Here is a 20,209-nt window from a genome sequence, read left to right on the forward strand (position 1 = left end):
GTCAATCCGCTAGGTTAAATGAGGTGGAATGCAGTGGACTGGAGTCTGATTCTGATGCATTAGTTTATTTAGTCTGCCTGAGGAGGAGTGTGTGTTATTCAGAGACCCATCCTGTACTGAGAACACACACAGCAGAGATGAAGAGATTCAAGTAACAACAGACTTCAACAGGTCAGGGCAAGAGAGAAGGTAAGAGCAGGTCTACTCAGAAGAATAGTGTGTGTGTGTGTGTGTGTGTGTGTGTGTGTATTGATGCATATATGTACTGGTTGGAGAAAGGCTTTCAGAGAGGAGACACATCAGTCTGCCTCAGTACAGGATGTGGATATATGATGATGTAGGAAAACAGCTGTGTCTCACACACAAGTCTGATTATAAAAGGGGATCAGAGCAAAAGATGAAGTTGTGTGTGTGTGTGTGTGTGTGTGTGTGTGTGTGTGCGTGCTACCGAAAGCTATTTTCACTTGCATGTTTAACAAAATAAAATCTTGGTTTGTGGTGTCAGATTTTGTGTTGCAAGACATTAGATGTGTATCTGTGTAATGTTTTTGTATTGCTGTAAGAGTTGTGAGTAACTGACTTTAGCTTGTGTATGTAGTTTCTTGCGTCGCTTGATAGATCATTAGCTAGCCTGTTTTCTCTGTTGTTACATTTGATTCGCACACACGCGCACACACTCACACACACACACACAGAGGATACAGTTTTGAATACAAATTTTTCAAATGTATTGAATTACAATTTTATTACAAGATTACAAGTTGAAAATAAAATGTAGGTGTTTCTTGCAATGAGACAACGATCCAAAGCATAACACAAATCATCAGAAGTTATAAAAGACATGTCAGGAAGAATTAGAAAATATTATCCAAACAACTCTGGCAGAGTTACAACACATAAAAGAATACATTTCTTCACTTTGTCTGAAGAGTATGCAGACGTTTGTGCTTTTCCTTGGCACTCTCTTTGAAATATCCAGGTCCGTGTGTGTGTGTGTGTGTGTGTGTGTGTATGAGTTTGCTTATTACTCTTTTACCCTCTGCCAACAACAGAGCACCATGTTGTCTCTTTACTTCTCCATTTCTCCATGACTCATTCTCAGTGGCTGTTCCTCAGGCGTGTCACCGTTTCTTCGGGTCTTCCTCACTCCATGTCACCATGACAGTGATGTAATAAGCTTACACCAGCCGATCACATTCCTGATGCTCATGAATCAGCTGGTGACTACAGAGACAAACACCACAGAAACCCAGGCTTTAATAGACCCAGTGGTTTAAAGGCTGAAGGTGAGAAGCCCTTTTGTTTTATTGACGTGGGCTGTCACTGATTTTATAGCAATGCAGTTGTTAATGTAGCCATAGCTGATTTTCCTCTTTAGCTAAATTACCTGTATTTACCTGTGTCTATAGGAACAAGGAGTGAAAATAAAGCACACAGCATCTCACAATGCAATTTAACACAATAGTTCATGCTAATCTATTCCCTATCAGCTAATTCACAGGAACTCACAGGGCAGACACTCCAAGTACATGGATTTAAAAAAAAAAAGCATGTGTAATTGTTTTGGTGTGGTTTTCTGTAAGGAGATGTTTAACATGCCTTGAAGGAGTCTCCAGTGTCAGTGCTTTCTAGAAGTCAGAAGTAAAGATGTCCCTTTAAGCCTTCTGAAAGTTCAGAACTGAAGGCTTTGTGGTAATTAACATCACACCAGCCACCCAGCACTGATTATTTTCCTGTAGCAGCACACCCTGTTATGATTTATTCCTTACTTAACAAGGAAAAGATCCTTCCTGATGACCACATCCTGATTAAATTGGTCCTTTCAGGGTCATTTCTAATCCAAGAGAACACTAAAACAGTGACACTAAAACAGCTGTCAGACTAAATAAAATTCGTCCTGCAGAAAAGGCAATTAAGTGCAAGGGAAAGGTTCTGGGATGTGAACGACGCATTTAGGTTTCGTTTTCATCTTTATCTAGATGACCTTCCACCTGTGACATTGCGAACCTCAGTCTTGTGAGCCAGTAGAAAACAGGATGGTGGGAGCTGTTGTCTCTTTGGAGGAGCCTCTGAATTAAGTCCATTACTGCACTAAAGCCAACCTCTCTCTCTCTCTGTGTAGGTTTGTTACATGTTAGGGCCTAATGTCACACACTGGTACTGCAGGTAGTTTTGTATCAGACAGCTCCAGGGTCTTGGGTCTAATCCTGCATGTAGCACAGTTTAAATCAGCAGATCACTCAAATCTTTGAGTGCCTCCTCTATGTGTTTTTCCCCAGTTTTTCTAAATCTGCTTTATTAAAAGATCCACACAGTCTTAGAGAGCTCTAATCATGGTTTTCTATTTGGTTTATCACATGGAATGGTTTTTTTTCCCCTATTTATTTGTTTGACTGGTTTTTCCTGGTCAGGGTTGTGAACCATAGCGAGAATACTGCGCGCACGCACGCACACACACACACACACACACACACACACACACACACACACACACACAGAGGCACGCTACTTATTGCAAGCACTTCAAAGCGATCGTCTCATTTGTTCATACAAAAGTGATTATATGATGTTGACTGCAATGTTCTCTATGTCCTTGGCACAATTTTTAGAAGCTATTGCACTCAACAGTGTCCATTTATTTATTTCTATATTTTTTACATTTATTATTTCTTTTTTATTCTAGGAGTGTGTTTATGGTAGTGAATCTCTAGGCTGCTTGGACTGAAGTGTCATTTATTTATATCCACATATTTATTTGTAAGTGGATAGTAATACTTTACTCTGAAACTCTGAGGAGAATTGACAGGATGGCAGAAGCAAGAAGCAGGTGTTTTAAAAAAAAAAAAGAGTTTCAGCTCCCTCTAATGTGCAGACTGAGTTTTGCAGAAGCTCTTATGGAGCAGCAATGTTTCCACATAATATTTAATATAAAGGAAAGACATTGTAAGATTTTTATCTGTGCATTAAAATAATTTGGGGAAAAGATTATTTTAGGTACTTTGTTCTGTAATATTTGACCTTTTACATTCACTAAAAAGAAGTTGCAAAAAAAAAAAAAAAACCCAGGACTTTCCGAGCTAGAGAAAAGGCCGCTGAAAACTTCCTCTATAAGAAATCTGGAGTTTCTGAGCATGGCTTGGGTGTGTATTACTGACAGAAATGTATGTGCATGTGTGTGTTTGAGTCTCTGTTCAGCTGTCTTTGTGTGTGTGTGTGTGTGTGTGTGTGTGTGTGTGTGTGTGTATAGACATGAATTAATTTTTAAAAGGTGTGCCAGGCATTTTGTATGTGTGTGTGTGTGTGTGTGTGTGTGTGTGAGGTTCTGTTTTACGGCATCTAAAAATATCATCTTTGTAGGGCCCCAGGCCAGCATGTATTTTTGTACCTGAGACTCCATGTTTTGGCAAAAGCAGAAATGTATTCTCAGTTCCCCCCACTCCCTCTCTCTCTCCCTCTCTCTCTCTCTCTCTCTCTCTCTCTCTTTCTCTTTCAGTCACACATACTCAGAAGTTTTGAAACAGGAAATTGGGGTGGGGGGGGTGCTTAAAGTAATAATAAGATGTTTGCGAGTGTGTGTGCCTGCTTGTCGGTGAGGGTGCAGGAGTCTGCCCGTGTGTAGAGATGATGCAGCAGTGTATGTGTCAGTCCGGAGCATAATGCTAGGCTCCAGGGGTAAATGGGTCGTGCCCCCCACCCCTCCTGTCCAGGCCAGTCCCGGGTAGGACACACTTCCTTATTTCTCTTTCTGTGTCTTTGTGTCTGTTGTAGTTGTAAGGGAAGAGATTAGCATGAACTATTTTTTTGAATCGCATTGGTATGCTTCTCTGTGAAATAGTTTGGGTTCTGTGTGAGACAGTTAATATCTTTGTGTAAGATGGTATGGGTCCTGTGTACACTAGTTTGGATCTGTATGAGAATAATTAATTTAGGTTCTCTGTGAGAAAGTGCTCTGTATGGGTTGGTATGGGTTCTGCGTACACGTGTGTTTTGTGTACTGTTTGAGGCGGTTTGGATTCTGTGTAGGATGCTTTGGGATCTGAATGTGATAGTTTGCCTTGCTGGGTTCTGTAGGTGTCTTTATAATCTGACAGTGGTTTAAGGTGGTTTTTGGGTTTGTGTGAGATGTTTTATGCTCATTATGAAACACTTTATGTTCTCTGGGGCATTGTTAGGTGGGTTCTGTATTAAATTGTTTGGGTCCTGTGTTTGGGCTTGTTTGGGATCTGTATGAGATGGGCTGTGTTCTGTATGAAACAGCTTATGTTTGGGTTCTGTATAAGACAGTTTGAGTGCTGTGTGAGACTTTGGGTTTGGGTTCTGTCTGAGTTGGTTTGGGTGATAGGCAAGACAGTGTGGTGTGTGAGACAGTTTGGGTTCTGTGTGAGACTGTTCAGGTTCCATGTGAAACTAGTTAGGTTCTGTGTGAGACTGTTTAGGTTCTGTGTGAGATGGTTTGGGTTCTGTGCGAGACTGTTTAGGTTCTGTGTGAGATGGTTTGGGTTCTGCGTGAGACTGTGTTCTGTGTGAGATGGTTTGGTTTCTGTATTAGATGGTTTGATTCTGTGTGAAACTGTTTAGGTTCTGTGGGAGATGGTTTGGGTTCTGCGTGAGACTGTGTTCTGTGTGAGATGGTTTGGTTTCTGTATTAGATGGTTTGATTCTGTGTGAAACTGTTTAGGTTCTGTGGGAGATGGTTTAGGTTCTGTGTGAGATGGTTTAGGTTCTGTGGGAGATGGTTTGGGTTCTGCGTGAGACTGTTTAGGTTCTGTGGGAGATGGTTTGGGTTCTGTGCGAGACTGTTTAGGTTCTGTGTGAGATGGTTTGGGTTCTGTGCGAGACTGTTTCGACATTGTGTGAAATGGTTTGAGTGTGGGTCCCTTGAGATGGTGTGGACACTGTGTTAGATGGTTTGCACAATGTGAGATGGTTTGGGTTCTTTCTGAGACAGTCTGATGATGTGCAAGACAACTTTGTTATAATTGAGGCAGTTTATGTTCTATGTGAGCAGATTTGTGCCATGTACTGATTTATTGTTGCTGCAGTGTGGTTTGCAATCCACACCCATGTTACGCACACACATGTTGTTTAGTCTTATTCTCTGAGTGAAGCAATTTGGGTTCTGTGTAAGATTATGAATGTAACTGAATGTGAGTGTTTCAGGTTGAGTGTGACTGTTTGGGTTCAGTGTGTTGGTTTGGGTTCTGAGTGTGACTGGTTTCAGTGTGTTGGTTTGGGTTCTGAGTGTGACTGGTTTCAGTGTGTTGGTTTGGGTTCTGAGTGTGACTGGTTTCAGTGTGTTGGTTTGGGTTCTGGGTGTGACTGGTTTCAGTGTGTTGGTTTGGGTTCTGAGTGTGACTGGTTTCAGTGTGTTGGTTTGGGTTCTGAGTGTGACTGGTTTCAGTGTGTTGGTTTGGGTTCTGAGTGTGACTGTTTGGATTCTGTGTGTTGGTTTGAGTTTCGATTGTGTCATTTTGGATTCTGTGTGACAGTTTGAGTTCTGAGTTTGTTGGTTTGGGTTCCGAGTTTGTTGCTTTGGATTTTGAGTGTGCCTGGGTTTTGAGTGTAACTTTTTGAGTGAGTGTAAGTGTGTGTGTTCTCAGTGTGACTGCATTCTGAGTGTGACTGGTTCTGTGTGACAAAGTTTGTGTTCTGTAAGACAGTAAGCTGAGAGCAGTCTCACAGCTATTTTCAGATTTTGCTTTCAGTATATGTAGAAACTCTGAGATGCACAGGCTGATTACAGTTAAAACACTGAGCCACCCACACAGGAACTAAAAGTGACCAGCATTGAGCTCTGTAATTGTGCACGTGTGTGCACTGTGTGTGAAAAAGATTTACTTAGTCTTCACATGGTCTTCCCATTGACTCACTTTATGCCATGCCTAAGGGCTTATAAGAAGTTATTTAAGTAAGTTGTGCATGTGTAACATTTTGTAAAGTTTTTTAACTGATGCAGTGTGTGTTTGACACTTTGTTTTGAACTGGTGAGAAGCTGTGACTTCTGCATTTAAGTTCACACATTTGCCTCACACATGAGAGGGGCTGCTACTTTCCTGTGTAGTGTTTTTTCAAGTTGCAATTTTATTTGTAAAGATAACGTGTATGTGTAGGTATGTTGTACTGCAGTTTTTTTTTTTCCAAATCTCTTTACGCAGTTAGCACAATGCTCTATGAGGACCAAACTGTTACTATGTTTTTGATGTAAATACATTTGATGTAATCTGGATGTCAAATTGGTAGCAGATAACTGTGGAAAAATATATTGCACTGGTCGTGACACACTTGGACACATCATCAGTGATCATCTGGGGTCATCGAGTGTTTCGGGTCTTTCGAACATTGGATACCCTCACCCATGCCACCCAGCTGGGGGTTTGTGTCCAAGTAGCTTATGTCCTGTGGATTACCCTGCTTGTCCTTCAGCATGTCTAATGCAACCAGCACTATACAGACCTCCCTAGTGACTAAGGCTGTAGCAAGCCCCTTAATCAGAGCGGTACCAACAATACAGTGTGCGCAGGAATATCATACCACAGATCCTGAATCAGCCCATACAGTACATAGTGTAGTGATCTGGTAACTGGTGAGGCCACTGAAGTTCACTGAACTCAGTTTCATGTTCATGAAACCAGTTTGAGATGACTTGTGCTTTGTGATATGGCAGATTATTAGGGAGGAAGTAAGCATTGCAAGATGGGTAAATTGTGGCCATAAAGGGTTGCACGTTGTCAACAACAATATTCAGATTGGCTGAGGCATTTAACAATGGCATTAAGAGTCCCAGTGTGTGTCAAAAAAAAAATTTCCCACACAATTACACTACTACCACCAGCCTAAACTGATGACACAAGGCAGGCTAGGTCCATGGATTCATGCTGTTGACATCAATGTTTTACCCTACAATCTGCATAAAAGCATGTTTCATCAGACCAGCTGACATTTTTCCAGTCTGCCCAGGAAATCAGCAGTTTCTGAAATACTCAAACCAGCCCTTTAAATGAAGATAGTGACCTATATCTGGCTGATTTTATGCCTCATGCTGCTGCCACATGATTGGCTGCTTGCATAATCGGGATAACTGCATTAATATGCAGGTGTACACGGATTTCTAATCAAGAAGCCAGTTTGTGTGTATGGTATATTCTTTGCAATTCTTGTAATGTGCCAGTCTGTATGTAATTTTAAGTTTTATTTCTATCAACCAAGTGAAAATAGGCATTAACAATACAAAACAAACTAAAAAAAAACTAAATTAGTGTCGGATAGTGCACTGTAATGACACCAGTTACTAGTGCAGGGTTTTTTTTGGCCATTGCTGACAAAGCCTTGTTAGAAGAGATTAAGTGCACTTTGAAATGAACTGCTTTGTTAAGCTTTTTGGTTGTATAGAGAGAAAATATGAAAAACTTTTGAAAATGTGAAGTAGTGATTAATGGTTGTTAGCAACTCGTTAAAAAAAAATCATCTTTGTAATTATGTTCAAAATATCAGTACTGCTAGGTGCAATTACTTTTATACACACATGGGGGAGCAGCAAATCAAAATATCCTGCCTATGAATTATATGTGTGTGTGTGTGTGTGTGTTTTCTGTTATTGTACTTCAGGAAGGCTCAGAATCTTAAGGCACAGTGTGCTTGTGACTCCTACATAATGTTCAACTTCCTCTGTTCTCTGTACTGCTGCGTTGTACCTTAGCTTGTTGCTGTCTTTCACAGAGCAAATATTGAAAAGATTCATAAATATTCTGTGTCTGAGTCGCTTTAAGTAAGAAGTTTACACTATGTAAAAAGTACTGCTTGCAGTGCATTATGGTAATATATACACTTTCTTGGCTAATGAGGGGATTGCACATGAAATCGAAATTGGCTGACATTCTAGTAAGGACACAATCTAGACATAAAGTCCACTGTATGTGTTTTCAGTCTAGGAGGGAGGGAAACCTTGCCGGTCAGCAGCAGGTCAACATTTAGCCCATCTTCACCCCGAGGTGAGAGCAGGCAAAAAGAATAGCTGGAAACAATGTGCGGTCTGTGGTCAAACCGTAATTGTGCTGCCGACATCACTTCCTTCCTGTACAGGAAGTGAGTAGTGAGCATGTACATGAGGGAAGAAAAAGGCTCTACAGTGTGGAGAGAAAGTGTTGATATGTAATGCTGCTCACAAGCTCTAAATCACACATCATGAAAAAACAAGACAGTGAAACATGTAAACGTCTGTTCCGAACATACAAGGCAATAAGTGTAGGCCAGTTACCTCTGTTACTGTGTGTGCGTGTGTGTGCGCGCGTGTGTGTATGTGTGGGTTCCTCTCAAATATATATATATGTGTATATATATATATATATATATATATATATATATATATACATATACATATGTTACAGGTGCCATTGTAACGAGATAATCAGTCGCATTCACTTCAACTGTCAGTGGTTTTAATGTTATGACTAATCAGGGTGTGTGTGTGTGTGTGTGTGTAAGTATATATATACTGACAGTTGAAGTGAATGCGACTGATTATCTCGTTACAATGGCACCTGTTAGGTATATATTAGGCAGCAATTGAACAGTCAGTTCTCAAAGTTGATGTGTTGGAAGCAGGAAAAATGGGCAAGCATAATTATCTCAGCATCTTTGACAAGGGCCAAATTGTGTGATGGCTAGACGATTGGGTCAGAGCATCTCAAAAACGGCAGACCTTGTGGGCTGTTCCTGGTATGCAGTGGTTACCTACCAAAAGTGGTCCAAGGAAGGACAACTGGTGAACCGGCGACAGGGTCATGGGAGCCCAAGGCTCACTGATACATGTGGAGCATGAAGGCTAGTCCATCTGCTCCAATCTCACAGAAGAGCTACTGTAGCACAAATTGCTGAAAAAGTTAATGCTGGCTATGATAGAAAGGTGTCAGAACACACAGTGCATCACAGCTGGCTGCGTATGGGGCTGCGTAGCTGCAGACCGGTCAGAGCGCCCATGCTGACTGCTGTCTACCGCCGAAAACGCTTACAATGGGCACGTGAGCATCAGAACTGGACCATGGAGCAGTGGAAGAAGGTGGCCTGGTCTGATGAATCACATTTTCTTTTACGTCATGTGGACAGCTGGGTGTGTGTGCGTCACTTACCTGGGGAAAAGATGGCACCAGGATGCACTATGGGAAGAAGGCAAGCTGGTGGAGGCAGTGTGATGCTCTGGACAATGTTCTGCTGGGAAACTTTGGGTCCTGGCATTCATGTGGATGTTACTTTGACACGTACCCCCTACCTAAATATACAGCTCTGTTTGTTTATTTATTTATTAAACATATTCTATTTATGCATATTCATATTCTATATTTCATTCCTCTAAAGGCTGCTAAACTTCTTTACATATAGTCTACTGGATTTTATTTTATTATATTCTGTTTTTATTATGTGTCATTGTTGCACTGTGGGATGAGGCACTAAGGAAAAACATTTCACTATATCACATGTATGTAATATGTATGTGACAAATAAAGAACCTTGAACCATGAACCTTGAATTGTTGTCGCAACTTACAGGACTTAAAGGATCTGCCGCTAACGTCTTGGTGTCAGATACCACAGCACGCCTTCAGAGGTCTTGTGGAGTCCATGCCTCGACGGGTCAGAGCTGTTTTGGCGGGAAAAATTAAATACATTAAAAAATTAAAATACATTTGGAAATAGCCAAATACCCTCAAATTCCACTGGGAAGCATTTTCTGAACTCTGCTTGATATTCGCTGTTCACACACCACTGTTGGCTGTTCATCTTTTGAGCATAGTGAACATGCAATTCCATTGTGTAGCACAATTGTTTTGGAGGTTGTTCTCTTAAACGGACAGTTGTTCCAGTCATTTCTTCCAAGCACAGTTCGCCACTGCTGAGTGATGGGCATGGCTAACTGCACACCTCAATGTGTCAGTGGTCTTCAGTAGCACAGGTAAATCCCGTTCTGCTTTTACTGCAAAAACACAGTGCATGACCGGTGGAATTGAGACTGTTGTTTCTGTGCAATGTTAACCACAGATTTTCAGCAGGGTTCAAATCTGGAGACTTGATTTTATGTCTCTTTAATCATTTCTGTGTTAATATGAAGTATGTTTGGTTCATCATCCTGCTGAAAGTTCAGTCTATGGCAAAGTCTGAACCTCCTGGCAGAGGCAGGAAACATACTGGCACAATTCATGATGCCATCAGTCTTCACAAGATCGCATGGACCAGCCCCGTCACCAGCCCCAAAACATGCCCAAAGCATCAGTAATGCACTACCATATTACACACTGGTTTTCAGCTGCTTTCCCGTGTATGTTGCCACCCTTTAATCACCAACATGCTGATGGGGGGAATGACCAAAAAATTTGATTTTGGTCTCATCTGACCACAGCACACCACACCAGTTGTAATTCTATTGAAGCTTGGTGAAGTTAAGGCACTGCATTTTATGAGATGCTCTTAGGAAAGGCTTCTGTCTTCTTGTTATGACATGTTGTGATGGAAGTGGTGTTTAACAAGAAACCACAAGAACCAACTAAACTGTGCAATTGTAAAACTGTGATCTTTTTCTTTCCTTTACCATCCTTTTTACTGTGTGCTCTGTGTGTTCATGCATCCAGTTCTTGGCATATTTCCAACTTTTTCAGACATGGGAAACTTTTTGTTATGGCCCTAATTGTGCGTAATGGATCAATTGAACTGCTTATGTATTTTTATATCCATGACCTGACTTGTGCAGTCATCAGTGATGAAAGTTCTTTGATTTTTTCCCCCTCGTAATGGATGAGAAAAGTTTTTTTTACATGTACTGTAAAACTCGTATTTATAGCCCCAGTGAAAGGCAACAGCAAAGTTCCTGGGGACTGAGAAAAAATTAAAAACAAACAGATAAATAAGTTGTTCTTCTTTTGGCTGCTCCTGTTAGTCGTCGCAACAGCATTTCATTGATCCGCATATTTGATTTGGCACAGGTTTTACGCCGGCTGCCCTTCCTAACACATCCCTCCCATTTATATCCAGGCTTGGGCCCGGCGCTGAGAGTGCACTGGCTTGTGCGACCCCCAGTGGCTGGGTTGGTTCCCTGCGTGGGTATCGAACCCGGGCAACTGCGGTGAGAGCCACTAAACCACCAGGGAACAAACAAATACAGTAAATAAGTAAATAGATTAATTACAAAAATATGTTTTTCAAGAATGACAAATGTTTCCCTTTATTTAAAATATTCATTAGGCTGTCAATAATTGTGGAATATTATATAACATATTTACTGTAACAGTTAAAATCTTATTGTTTTAATAAATTGTCCTCATGAGAATGATTTTGTTTTTGCTTGAAAAACAGTAGACAAATATCTTCTATTTTGTGAGTGGAAATTTTAAATTATTGTTCGTAATGTTTATTTATTTATTTATTTATGAATCAGCTTTCCTCATTTTTTTGAAGGGTGCCAGTTTCTGGAGGCACTGAATTTGCTGTTAGAGTGTTATACTGATGAGTAATCGTATTCCAAACAGTATCATTGGATAGGATAGTGTAACTTGGCTTCAAAAAGTGAATGTCTCTGAGCTTCTCCTCAGACGGTTTGCTACAGTGTCTGTGTCACTACTGTTTTTTTTTTTGCTCTGCCCTGATCAGTAGAGAGCTCCCCACAGTGGTGACTGGCCAACTAGTCCATGCCCCTCCTAGCACACTGCTTAAGCCTGGTTTACGCTGTGCGATTTTTGGCCTGATTTCGCTGTTTGCAGGTGAAAATCGCACATCAAAAATAATTATTTGATCGTCTGTCGGCCAATTTAGCAACCAAAGATAGCTGCTAACGAAAAAACTTCTGTTACGACACACGTTTGCATGACACACGGGACTGCTGCTATGACCCACATTTAAAAGCCACCAATAAGAGGGTGGGATATGATGAATGAAATGTTCATGTTTGAGGAAGGGATCAGTTCTATTACTGACTTACTCATGTTAATTAATATGATCAGCCTACATGCCTGGCCTCTCATACAGCTACTGCGCATTCTAATGAAAAGAACATCTCTCCTTATTACCTCAAGCTTACGTTGAAGAACAGGCAGTCCATGTTTTAGCCAACCACGAGCAGCTCCATTCTCCTCCTGCAGCTTTTAAAACATGTTTTCTCTAGACATAACATTGCTACTATTATACCGTGGGCTTGTTTCTGTTTATGCGACCACTTTTCTGGATGAGTCCAGATTGTGCTGATTGATGACATTTAATGATTCAATGTCTTGAATATAGTCAAATTTATCTAGTATTTCTTATTATAGATTATTAAACCTGTCTGTGTGAATGTATATATATATATATATATATATATATATATATATATATATATATATATATATATATATATATATATACATATATATATATATATATATATATATATATATATATATTACACACACACACATATATTTCTTTTTTTTTTAACTAATTTCACTATTGGCAGATAACTTTGCTAATTTTAAGCATTTATATCTAGAAAGAAGTAAAATTATTTTTAAAAAATGTAAGTGTTAAAAAAGAAAAACAGTGTCATCTTATAGTAGGAGATACTAGATAAGTTTGACTATATTCAAGATGCATTTTTTTGCATTTTTTCCCCCTGTTCACTCCAAATGTAACCAGTCAGCCGAGACAACTGTGTACATTCATGTTTTGTTTGAAATTTAGTTTTGCATCTTTAGTTTTCCACTGGACTTTAAAGGCTCATGTAGCTAATATAACAGAAGTCTGTCACACAAATAACATTCAGAAATACAAGACCAAATTGTTCATGCTTGCTTTAAATGATGTTAAACTTTGTTTAAAAAAAAGGGGGGGGGGGTTGTGGAAAGAGATTTTAATCTACGATTAAAAAGTGACTTGGTCATATTGTGCATAATTCACCAGTCTCACTTAAAATATAAAATGAGTCTTTTTCTGACTTTTTCCTGTCTTAATTATAATATTAACCATTAATTTCATGCCATTTTTAATGATCCAAGCAAATCTCAATGGCAAACACCAAAGTTTTGACTAATTCTATTTCACACCAGAGCTGGTGGCTCACATACTATTACACTGTACAGTTTCCTTTTTTATAGATTACAGAAAATCATACTGTGCCCTAAACTAGTAATCAGCAAATTGATTCTTTGCCAAACTTCCCCTTTAATTAGAACTAATTAAAGCTCACACACAGCTATTGCTCAGTCCCATGCAGTTTTATCAGATAATTACATACTAGTAGAAACCTTCTCAATAAGTAACAGATAATCATTAAAAATAATAGTGGTAAAACTGAGTCAATAGAGTGAGAGAGACAGAGGGAGAGGAAGATAAAATATCAGTCAGGCATGTGTAAGGACAGCTACATATGGGGTCCATTGTGTGTTTCTTTTCTTCTGAGCTTGACACTTCCTGGTCTGGTGCAGTGTCTCTGAGCAGAGCCGGCTGTTAGAGAGAACGAGTGAGAGAGAGAGGGAGAGAGGGAGAGAGGGAGAGGGAGAGGAGGAAGGAGTGAAAGCATGTGTGAGCTTGTGTGTGTGTGTATACGTGTGTGCATATGTATGTGTAGAGCAGCAGAGTTCCGCAGAAACTCACACTTGTGCTGTAGATGAAAGAAGGAAAAAAGATAGAAAGAGGAGGAGTAGTGAGGGATTTATTGCCAGAAGGTTTCTGACCCCTTGCTTAAGCTTAACTTGCAACAAGTTCTTGCTACAGAACAGCAGAAAAAGAGACAGAGAAAGTGAGAGAGAGGGAGAAAGAGAGAAGAGAGGCTGGGACGGGACGGCATGGGACAGAAGTGGACAGCAGGAATGCAGGAGTCTGCATGTAGGATTAACTTTGCTGACAGTGGAATGGAAAAGTGAAAGAGCCACAGAGCTACACACTCGTCTTCTCTCTCACTCCGTCCGTCACTCCTTCCTTTGTTTGTTCCTTGCTTCCTTCCTTCCTTCGCCTGGTTTTTGGAGAGGTGTTGCGGCATGGTGCCGCATGCTGCGTTTGTTATCATTCCTGCCATGAACACACAGCATTGGACACCGCGGGTTGAGTGATGGCTGACGACCAGGGGGCGGGGTCACAAGAAGGGGTCGAGGTCGCAGCCTCACCGGCCTCCACCTCAGCATCCTCTTCCACCTCTGACCTGCCTTGCATTGCACCGCCTGAGGCTGAGCGGCATGCCGGAGGTCGTCGCCATAGCAGCAGGAGCTTCACGGGCTTGAGGCTGTTTGGAAGGAGGTGAGTGTGCAGCTAAGAGGACAGATGATGTGTGTTTGATGTTTGTTCTGTGACAGGGGGTCTGTGTGAAAGGGAAGCTGGAATCCTGAGATTGACGTACAGTCTTTAGATAGAGAAGCTAGATAGATGGCGAGACAGATACACATTCCTACATGGATACACTCAATCAAAATAACATTCACCTTCATTTACGAAGGTCAACATGTGAAGACTGCAACAGAAGCATCTGAACACAAGCAGGGTGGAACTGTGCACTTGTGGACTCGTAGTGCGAGGGGAATATGATCATATGACTACAGATCATCACTTAACAGTAACAGGTAGCTGACTGGATATTAATCAACAAACTGTCTAATTTTTCACTGATATTTTGTTGGCAGCTGAAGTGCGTTTGAAGTTTTAGTCTTAGGTCGTGTGTGTGCGTGCGTGTCTGTGTCTGTGTACTGTGTATATGTATACACTGTATACACATTGCCTAAGATTACAAACTCATCCCCAGGAAACTGAGAACACATGTTACTTACATGGTACATTTTCCAGTGTATGCGTATGCTTGTGAGCTTTCTCTAAATCCAGAGAGTCTCTATCCTTTTCTTTCCTTCTATCAGTCTTTCACTTAGGCCGTATCTTTTTGTCTTCACTTTGTACAGTGGTTCTAATTGAAACCTTCTTTGATAGGGAGTACACTTTGTTGTAGGGTCCCTACAGCACCCTTAGACCCTTAAGCACCCCCCAATAAGGCCAAAGTGAAGAACCCCTGGAGGTCTTCTTCTTCTTCTAATTATTCTTCTTCTTATTATTGTAATAAGAATTATTACATTTGATCGAAAAATATTCACCGGTACTCACTTCCTCTCAGGTCAAATGAGAGAACTCTCGAGCAGAACCACATTGTGTTCACAAATCAGCTAATCCGACTGAACCTGAACACACACTGCTCAGAATAAACACAGTGAATAAATGTCACGCAGGGTGGAACTGTACAATTTACTCTAGCTACAGGAAACTCATCAGCTGAATATGTCCGGAAAGGAGCTGATTGAGTGTAGACAGAAGAAACGCATGGCTCTCGAATGCCCAACTGAATGCCCAAAAAAAAGTCCAGTTTCAGGGAGTCTGTGCGCACCAGCCTCAGATTCCTGTTCTTGGCTGACAGGAGTGGAACCCGATGTGGTCTGCTGCTGCAGCTCATCCACCTCAAGGTTCAGCGTGCTGTGGGTTCTGAGATGTTTTTCTGCTCACTACAGCTGTAAAGAGTGGTTATTTGAGTCGCTGTAGTCTTCCTTGTCAGATCAAATCAGTCTGGCCATGTTTCTGTGACCTCTTTTATCAACAAGGTGTTTCTGCCTGCAGAACTGCCTTTTTTTTTTTTTGCACCATTCTGTATAAACTATTGTTGTGTATGAAACTCCTAGATCAGCAGTTTCTGAAATACTCAAACCAGCCCTTCTGGCACCAACAACCTGCCACAGTCAAAGTCACTGAGATCACATTTTTCCCCATTCTGATGTTTGATGTGAACATTAACTGAAGCTCTTGACCTGTACCTGCATGATTTTGTGCATTGCACAGCTGCCACATGATTGAATGATTGGATTGGATAATGATGAATGAGCAGGTGGACTGGTGTTACAAGTGGATAGTGAGTGTGTAGATAGATGGATACTGTGTGTGTGTATACATGTATGTATATTTGTACATGATCTCTCAACTCTAAATCGTAGCTTTTCCGGGATTGTATGTAGATTTCTGACCAATCAAACAAGTTTCTGACCAATCAAACAAGTTTCATTCTATTTATGCTAGAGGTTTTGTTTCATTTGCATAAGAAATTTGCAAAAAGGAAACTAGCATGAAGGCAGGTGATGGGAGGAGAGAACCTGAGTTCCTTTCTTTGTTTAAAACGTCTGTTTTTTCACTCTCGTTTGTGCCGATGATGTGCAGCACTGGGTTGCCCTTGTGGAAAACGGAACGCACATACACATCTCAATCTTGGTAGCTGGATAATAGCTAACCTTCAGTCTGAATGTAGCAAACCGATTGAAGTAACTTTCTATCTGATTGAAGGAAGTGTGTAATCCATTTAATAATCGATTGAATAGAAGAATAAGAGGCATGTAAACCTTTATGTCTGATTATATTCACTGTGGGAGAAAATGCAGCTTGTGTTACAGATTTTAATCTGTTAAAAATTTTTGTGAGGTGAATGGACAGTGGAATGGACACCAAGCTAATATTTTAAGTCAGATGCAGGATGCAAATTGACCTCAGTAAAGTGTTTGATAAAATGATGAAATGCAGATCATGAGAAATGGGAGAAAAAGGGGAAACACTTTGGTCACACCTGGATTTCTTGTGCAGTTTTTGCCAGTTATTGGGTCTGTGCTTTTAGTTTGACAGTGTTTTCATACCAAACCTGAACCCAGCTTTGTGTGTGTGTACAACAGCAACACAGTATAGAAGGAAGGCTATACGTGTAACGCAAGCCGTGTGTGTGCATGTGTGTGTGTGTGTGTGTGTGAGAGAGAGAGAGAGAGAGGGGAGAGAGAGTGTCCTCACCAGTAACTTTAAAAGGTTCCATAACACAGTAGGAAATGAGGCTCTGTCAAGTAAGTCACACTTCACACATACAAACACCCTCCCACACACACCCTCCCACACACACATACACACACACACATATGTCTGTGTACAGACATATCCTAAGATTAAGACTACAAACACACCCCCAGTGAAATGTGGCCAAATGGGACTTTGATCTTTTCCAGTGTGTCTGTATGATGAAAAGACTTGTGAGCAGCCGAAAGAGTCTCTTTCCTTTCCTTTCCTTTCCTTCTTTCAGGCTTTCAGTCAGACTGTCTCTTTATGTCTGCTTCACTCTCATTTATTCTTAAATTGAATTATTCTCTCTCTGTTTCTTATTGTCTTCCTTTTCTTCAGAGCAGAAGATCAACTCTGTGTGTGTGTGTGTGTGTGTGTGTGTGTGTGTGTGATTATATCTTGTTGGGGACCAAATGTCCCCACAAGCATAGGGATATCTGACAGCTTTGACCTTATTGGGATGTTTGGCTGGTCCCAATGAGGAAAATCACTTTAGCTTTTATTTAAAAAAAAAAAAAAAAAAAGTAACACACACTGGTTACTGAGTTGAGGGTTAGGGGTAAGGTTAGATTTAGGTGTAGTATAGCTTGTATAGTATAGCTGTGTTTGTGTGTAGCCACTGTAGTGGTGCTAAGACACAGTTCAGCTGTTCAGTATCATGTTTCGTGAGCTCTCAGGAGTGTGTGTTCCTCACGCCTGTCTTTCTCACCACACACACCTGCCTGTCTAAGCCTCGCTGTTGATGGATGATGTAAGAGAGCAGCGCACACACACACACACACACACACACACACACACACACACACACACACAATTCATCTGACATTACAGGCCTTTGTTTTGTATTTTTACCATATTAAATATAAGAGAGCAACACGCACACACACACACACACACACACACACACACACTTCATCTGACATTACAGGCCTTTGTTTTGTATTTTTGTATTAAATCTTCAGTAAATGTAGTAATAATGCTGTACTGTTACTTTACATTAGTTTTAATTCGGTTATCATTGTAAATGCTCTGTATCTTCCTGTAATAATCTCTACCATTCTCACTAGCAGCCTCAGTTTAAATAAAAACAAATTCATAGCATGTACAGTCACATCAGCTCAGTGAACAACCAAACAACAGATTCTGAATTACATTTCCACAATTCCCTAAACATTCAGCAGATTACAGAATAGATAAGTTAATCTGAAAATGAGCATCACCTCACATTAAACTTTAATTCACCTAGCGTTAGCATACACCATAGGCTAACGAATGAATAAAGCTTAAGTGTAACATTAGCCTGTAACATAGCCACAGAACAAGAAATAGTTAATCCAGTGTATACAGAGTTTACTGTACGTTACTTTGTACCACAGTGCTGTCCAAAAAAAAGAAATGTAAAAAATAACAGGTTCTATAACAACAGCGGCGTCTTTCTAAATCATGGAAGTATGGAAGTTATCAAAGCAAGATTTACATTAATATGTGTATAGTAAATATATTCATTATATTAATGATATCATTTCTCTATTAACAGCTTACACAGGGACTTGTATGGAGAACCCTATAGATAGACAGATAAACAGATCAAAAATGCGTGTAATTGTTGCTATGGTGAAGTTTAACATTTTTTGGAAGGAGTCTCCAGTGTCAGCACTGAATTGAAGCTTTCCATCATGGGAGATTCTTAAAGATGGAGATTGAACTGTCTTTGTAAAGGTAAAACAGCTTGTTCTTGTCACATCCCTCAGTCTCTTATTTACTTTTCCACCTCTGTATGCACACACACACACACACACACACACACACACACACACACCTCCTTTCAGAAGGAGCCTCTTCTGGAGATCTTTCACTTGTATATTTCCATGGATATAGTTTTTGTTGATATGCCCAGGATGAAGCTAAGCTCTAATAAGTGTTTAAAATTGAATTTTACAATTGCATTGCTATAAAAAGTAAGGACATGGCTTGGGAGAGAAGAGGAGGGGACAGAAGGGTGGATGAGACGCTCCTGCACCATCATTAGCATTTCTACTTTTAGTCCTGCTTTGACTGTATCTCCATATCCGCTGCAACCCAGGGGAGGATGGTACTCGCTTTACAGTCTTGTCTCCTCTAAAGGTTTCTTCCCTAAGTCAGCCGAGAGAGGTTATTTTTCTTTCTATTTTATTCTTTTTATTCCATTGAAGATATTTTGAAAGGCTATACAATTTAAATTGAGAGCTCAACATCTAAGTGGTGAGGTGATATTTATGTTATTGTGGCACCCACTAGGGTTTCTCAGCTTCCTGTGTGCCATGAGACTCTCAGTGTGTGTCTGTGTGTGTGTCTGTGTGTGTGTCTGTGTGTGTGTCTGTGTGTGTGTCTGTGCACGTGCTGATGGAGTGTTTGCATTGTCTGACAGGTTGTTTGTTAATCTCATTAATGGATGCATGGTGGCCCTGACCTGAGAACAGCTCAGGTGAGACTGAGAGAAAGAGGATGTGCCAAATGAATTTAATTATTCAGTCCCACAAAGCAGTGTGTGTGTGTGTGTGTGGTTAAGAAGGGGAGATCAGTGTCTCTGTTGACAGACTCCATGCTGTGGTTGGACACTGTGATAATTAGTCCCATCACACAGACGTCCCCACTGGCTGGATGAAATCCCCATCGTCTTTAGATCAGGGCTTTTTACTTCTTTTAATGAGCGAGGAACAGTTTGCTTCTCATGAAACTGGAGATGTCAGTCTAACCACTGAGCCACAGTTAGTTATTGTCGTCTAGGGCTGGAATATATAACAATAGAGCATCGATATTGTTATAAATTACCACACAGTCTGAATGATTTTTGGTTTCAGTAATATTTGTATAACATTTGTAGACTCTCTGCTGTTAGGTAGAGTAAAATGTATCACATTGCAGTGAAATATATTTTGTACATAGGCTATATTTTCATTGTTTTCACTGTTGTTTCGACAGTGACACGATTTTGGTCATTTTTCCTCTGTACACCACCAAAAAATAGATTTGAAATGAATAAAGATGTGAATGAAGTGTAGACTTTCAGCTTTAATTCAAGGGGTTTAACAAAAATATGTCATTAACTCCATTTTCACAGGCTCAAAAGTAATTGCTCAATTGACTGATAAGCAGTGTCATGGCCAGGTGTGGCCTGTTTCATTATTCTTTCATGACAAATTAAGGGAATAAAAGGTCTGGAGTTGATTCCAAGTGTTGAATTTGCATGTGGTAGCTGTTCATGGGAACTCTGAATGTGCAGTCCAAAGAGGTGTTGATGCAAGTGAAGGAGGCCATCATTAGGCTGAAAAAACAGACCTATCGGAGAGATAGCAGAAACTTTAGCAACAGCCAAATCA

At 40.5% G+C, this 20,209-nt stretch overlaps 1 protein-coding gene across 6 annotated transcripts in view; it reads left to right on the plus strand.

The window, feature by feature from the left end:
- The window catches only part of dgkza (diacylglycerol kinase, zeta a), a 150,949-nt gene that overhangs the window by 28,481 nt on the left and 102,259 nt on the right, over positions 1–20,209 (plus strand). The window contains exon 1 of one of the 6 annotated variants that reach the window (XM_053229558.1): positions 3,530–3,718. The exons of 2 other annotated variants lie outside the window; for them this stretch is intronic. In XM_053229558.1, coding sequence (XP_053085533.1) covers positions 3,657–3,718 — 62 coding nt within the window. In that variant the 5' untranslated portion in view covers positions 3,530–3,656. Of the gene's footprint in view, positions 1–3,529; positions 3,719–12,995; positions 14,250–20,209 lie in introns of those variants that run through there. 3 more of the 6 variants (XM_053229556.1, XM_053229559.1, XM_053229560.1) reach the window with 3 other exon arrangements.

This window comes from Pangasianodon hypophthalmus, chromosome 25 (assembly GCF_027358585.1).
Source record: "Pangasianodon hypophthalmus isolate fPanHyp1 chromosome 25, fPanHyp1.pri, whole genome shotgun sequence".
NCBI lineage: Eukaryota > Metazoa > Chordata > Actinopteri > Siluriformes > Pangasiidae > Pangasianodon > Pangasianodon hypophthalmus.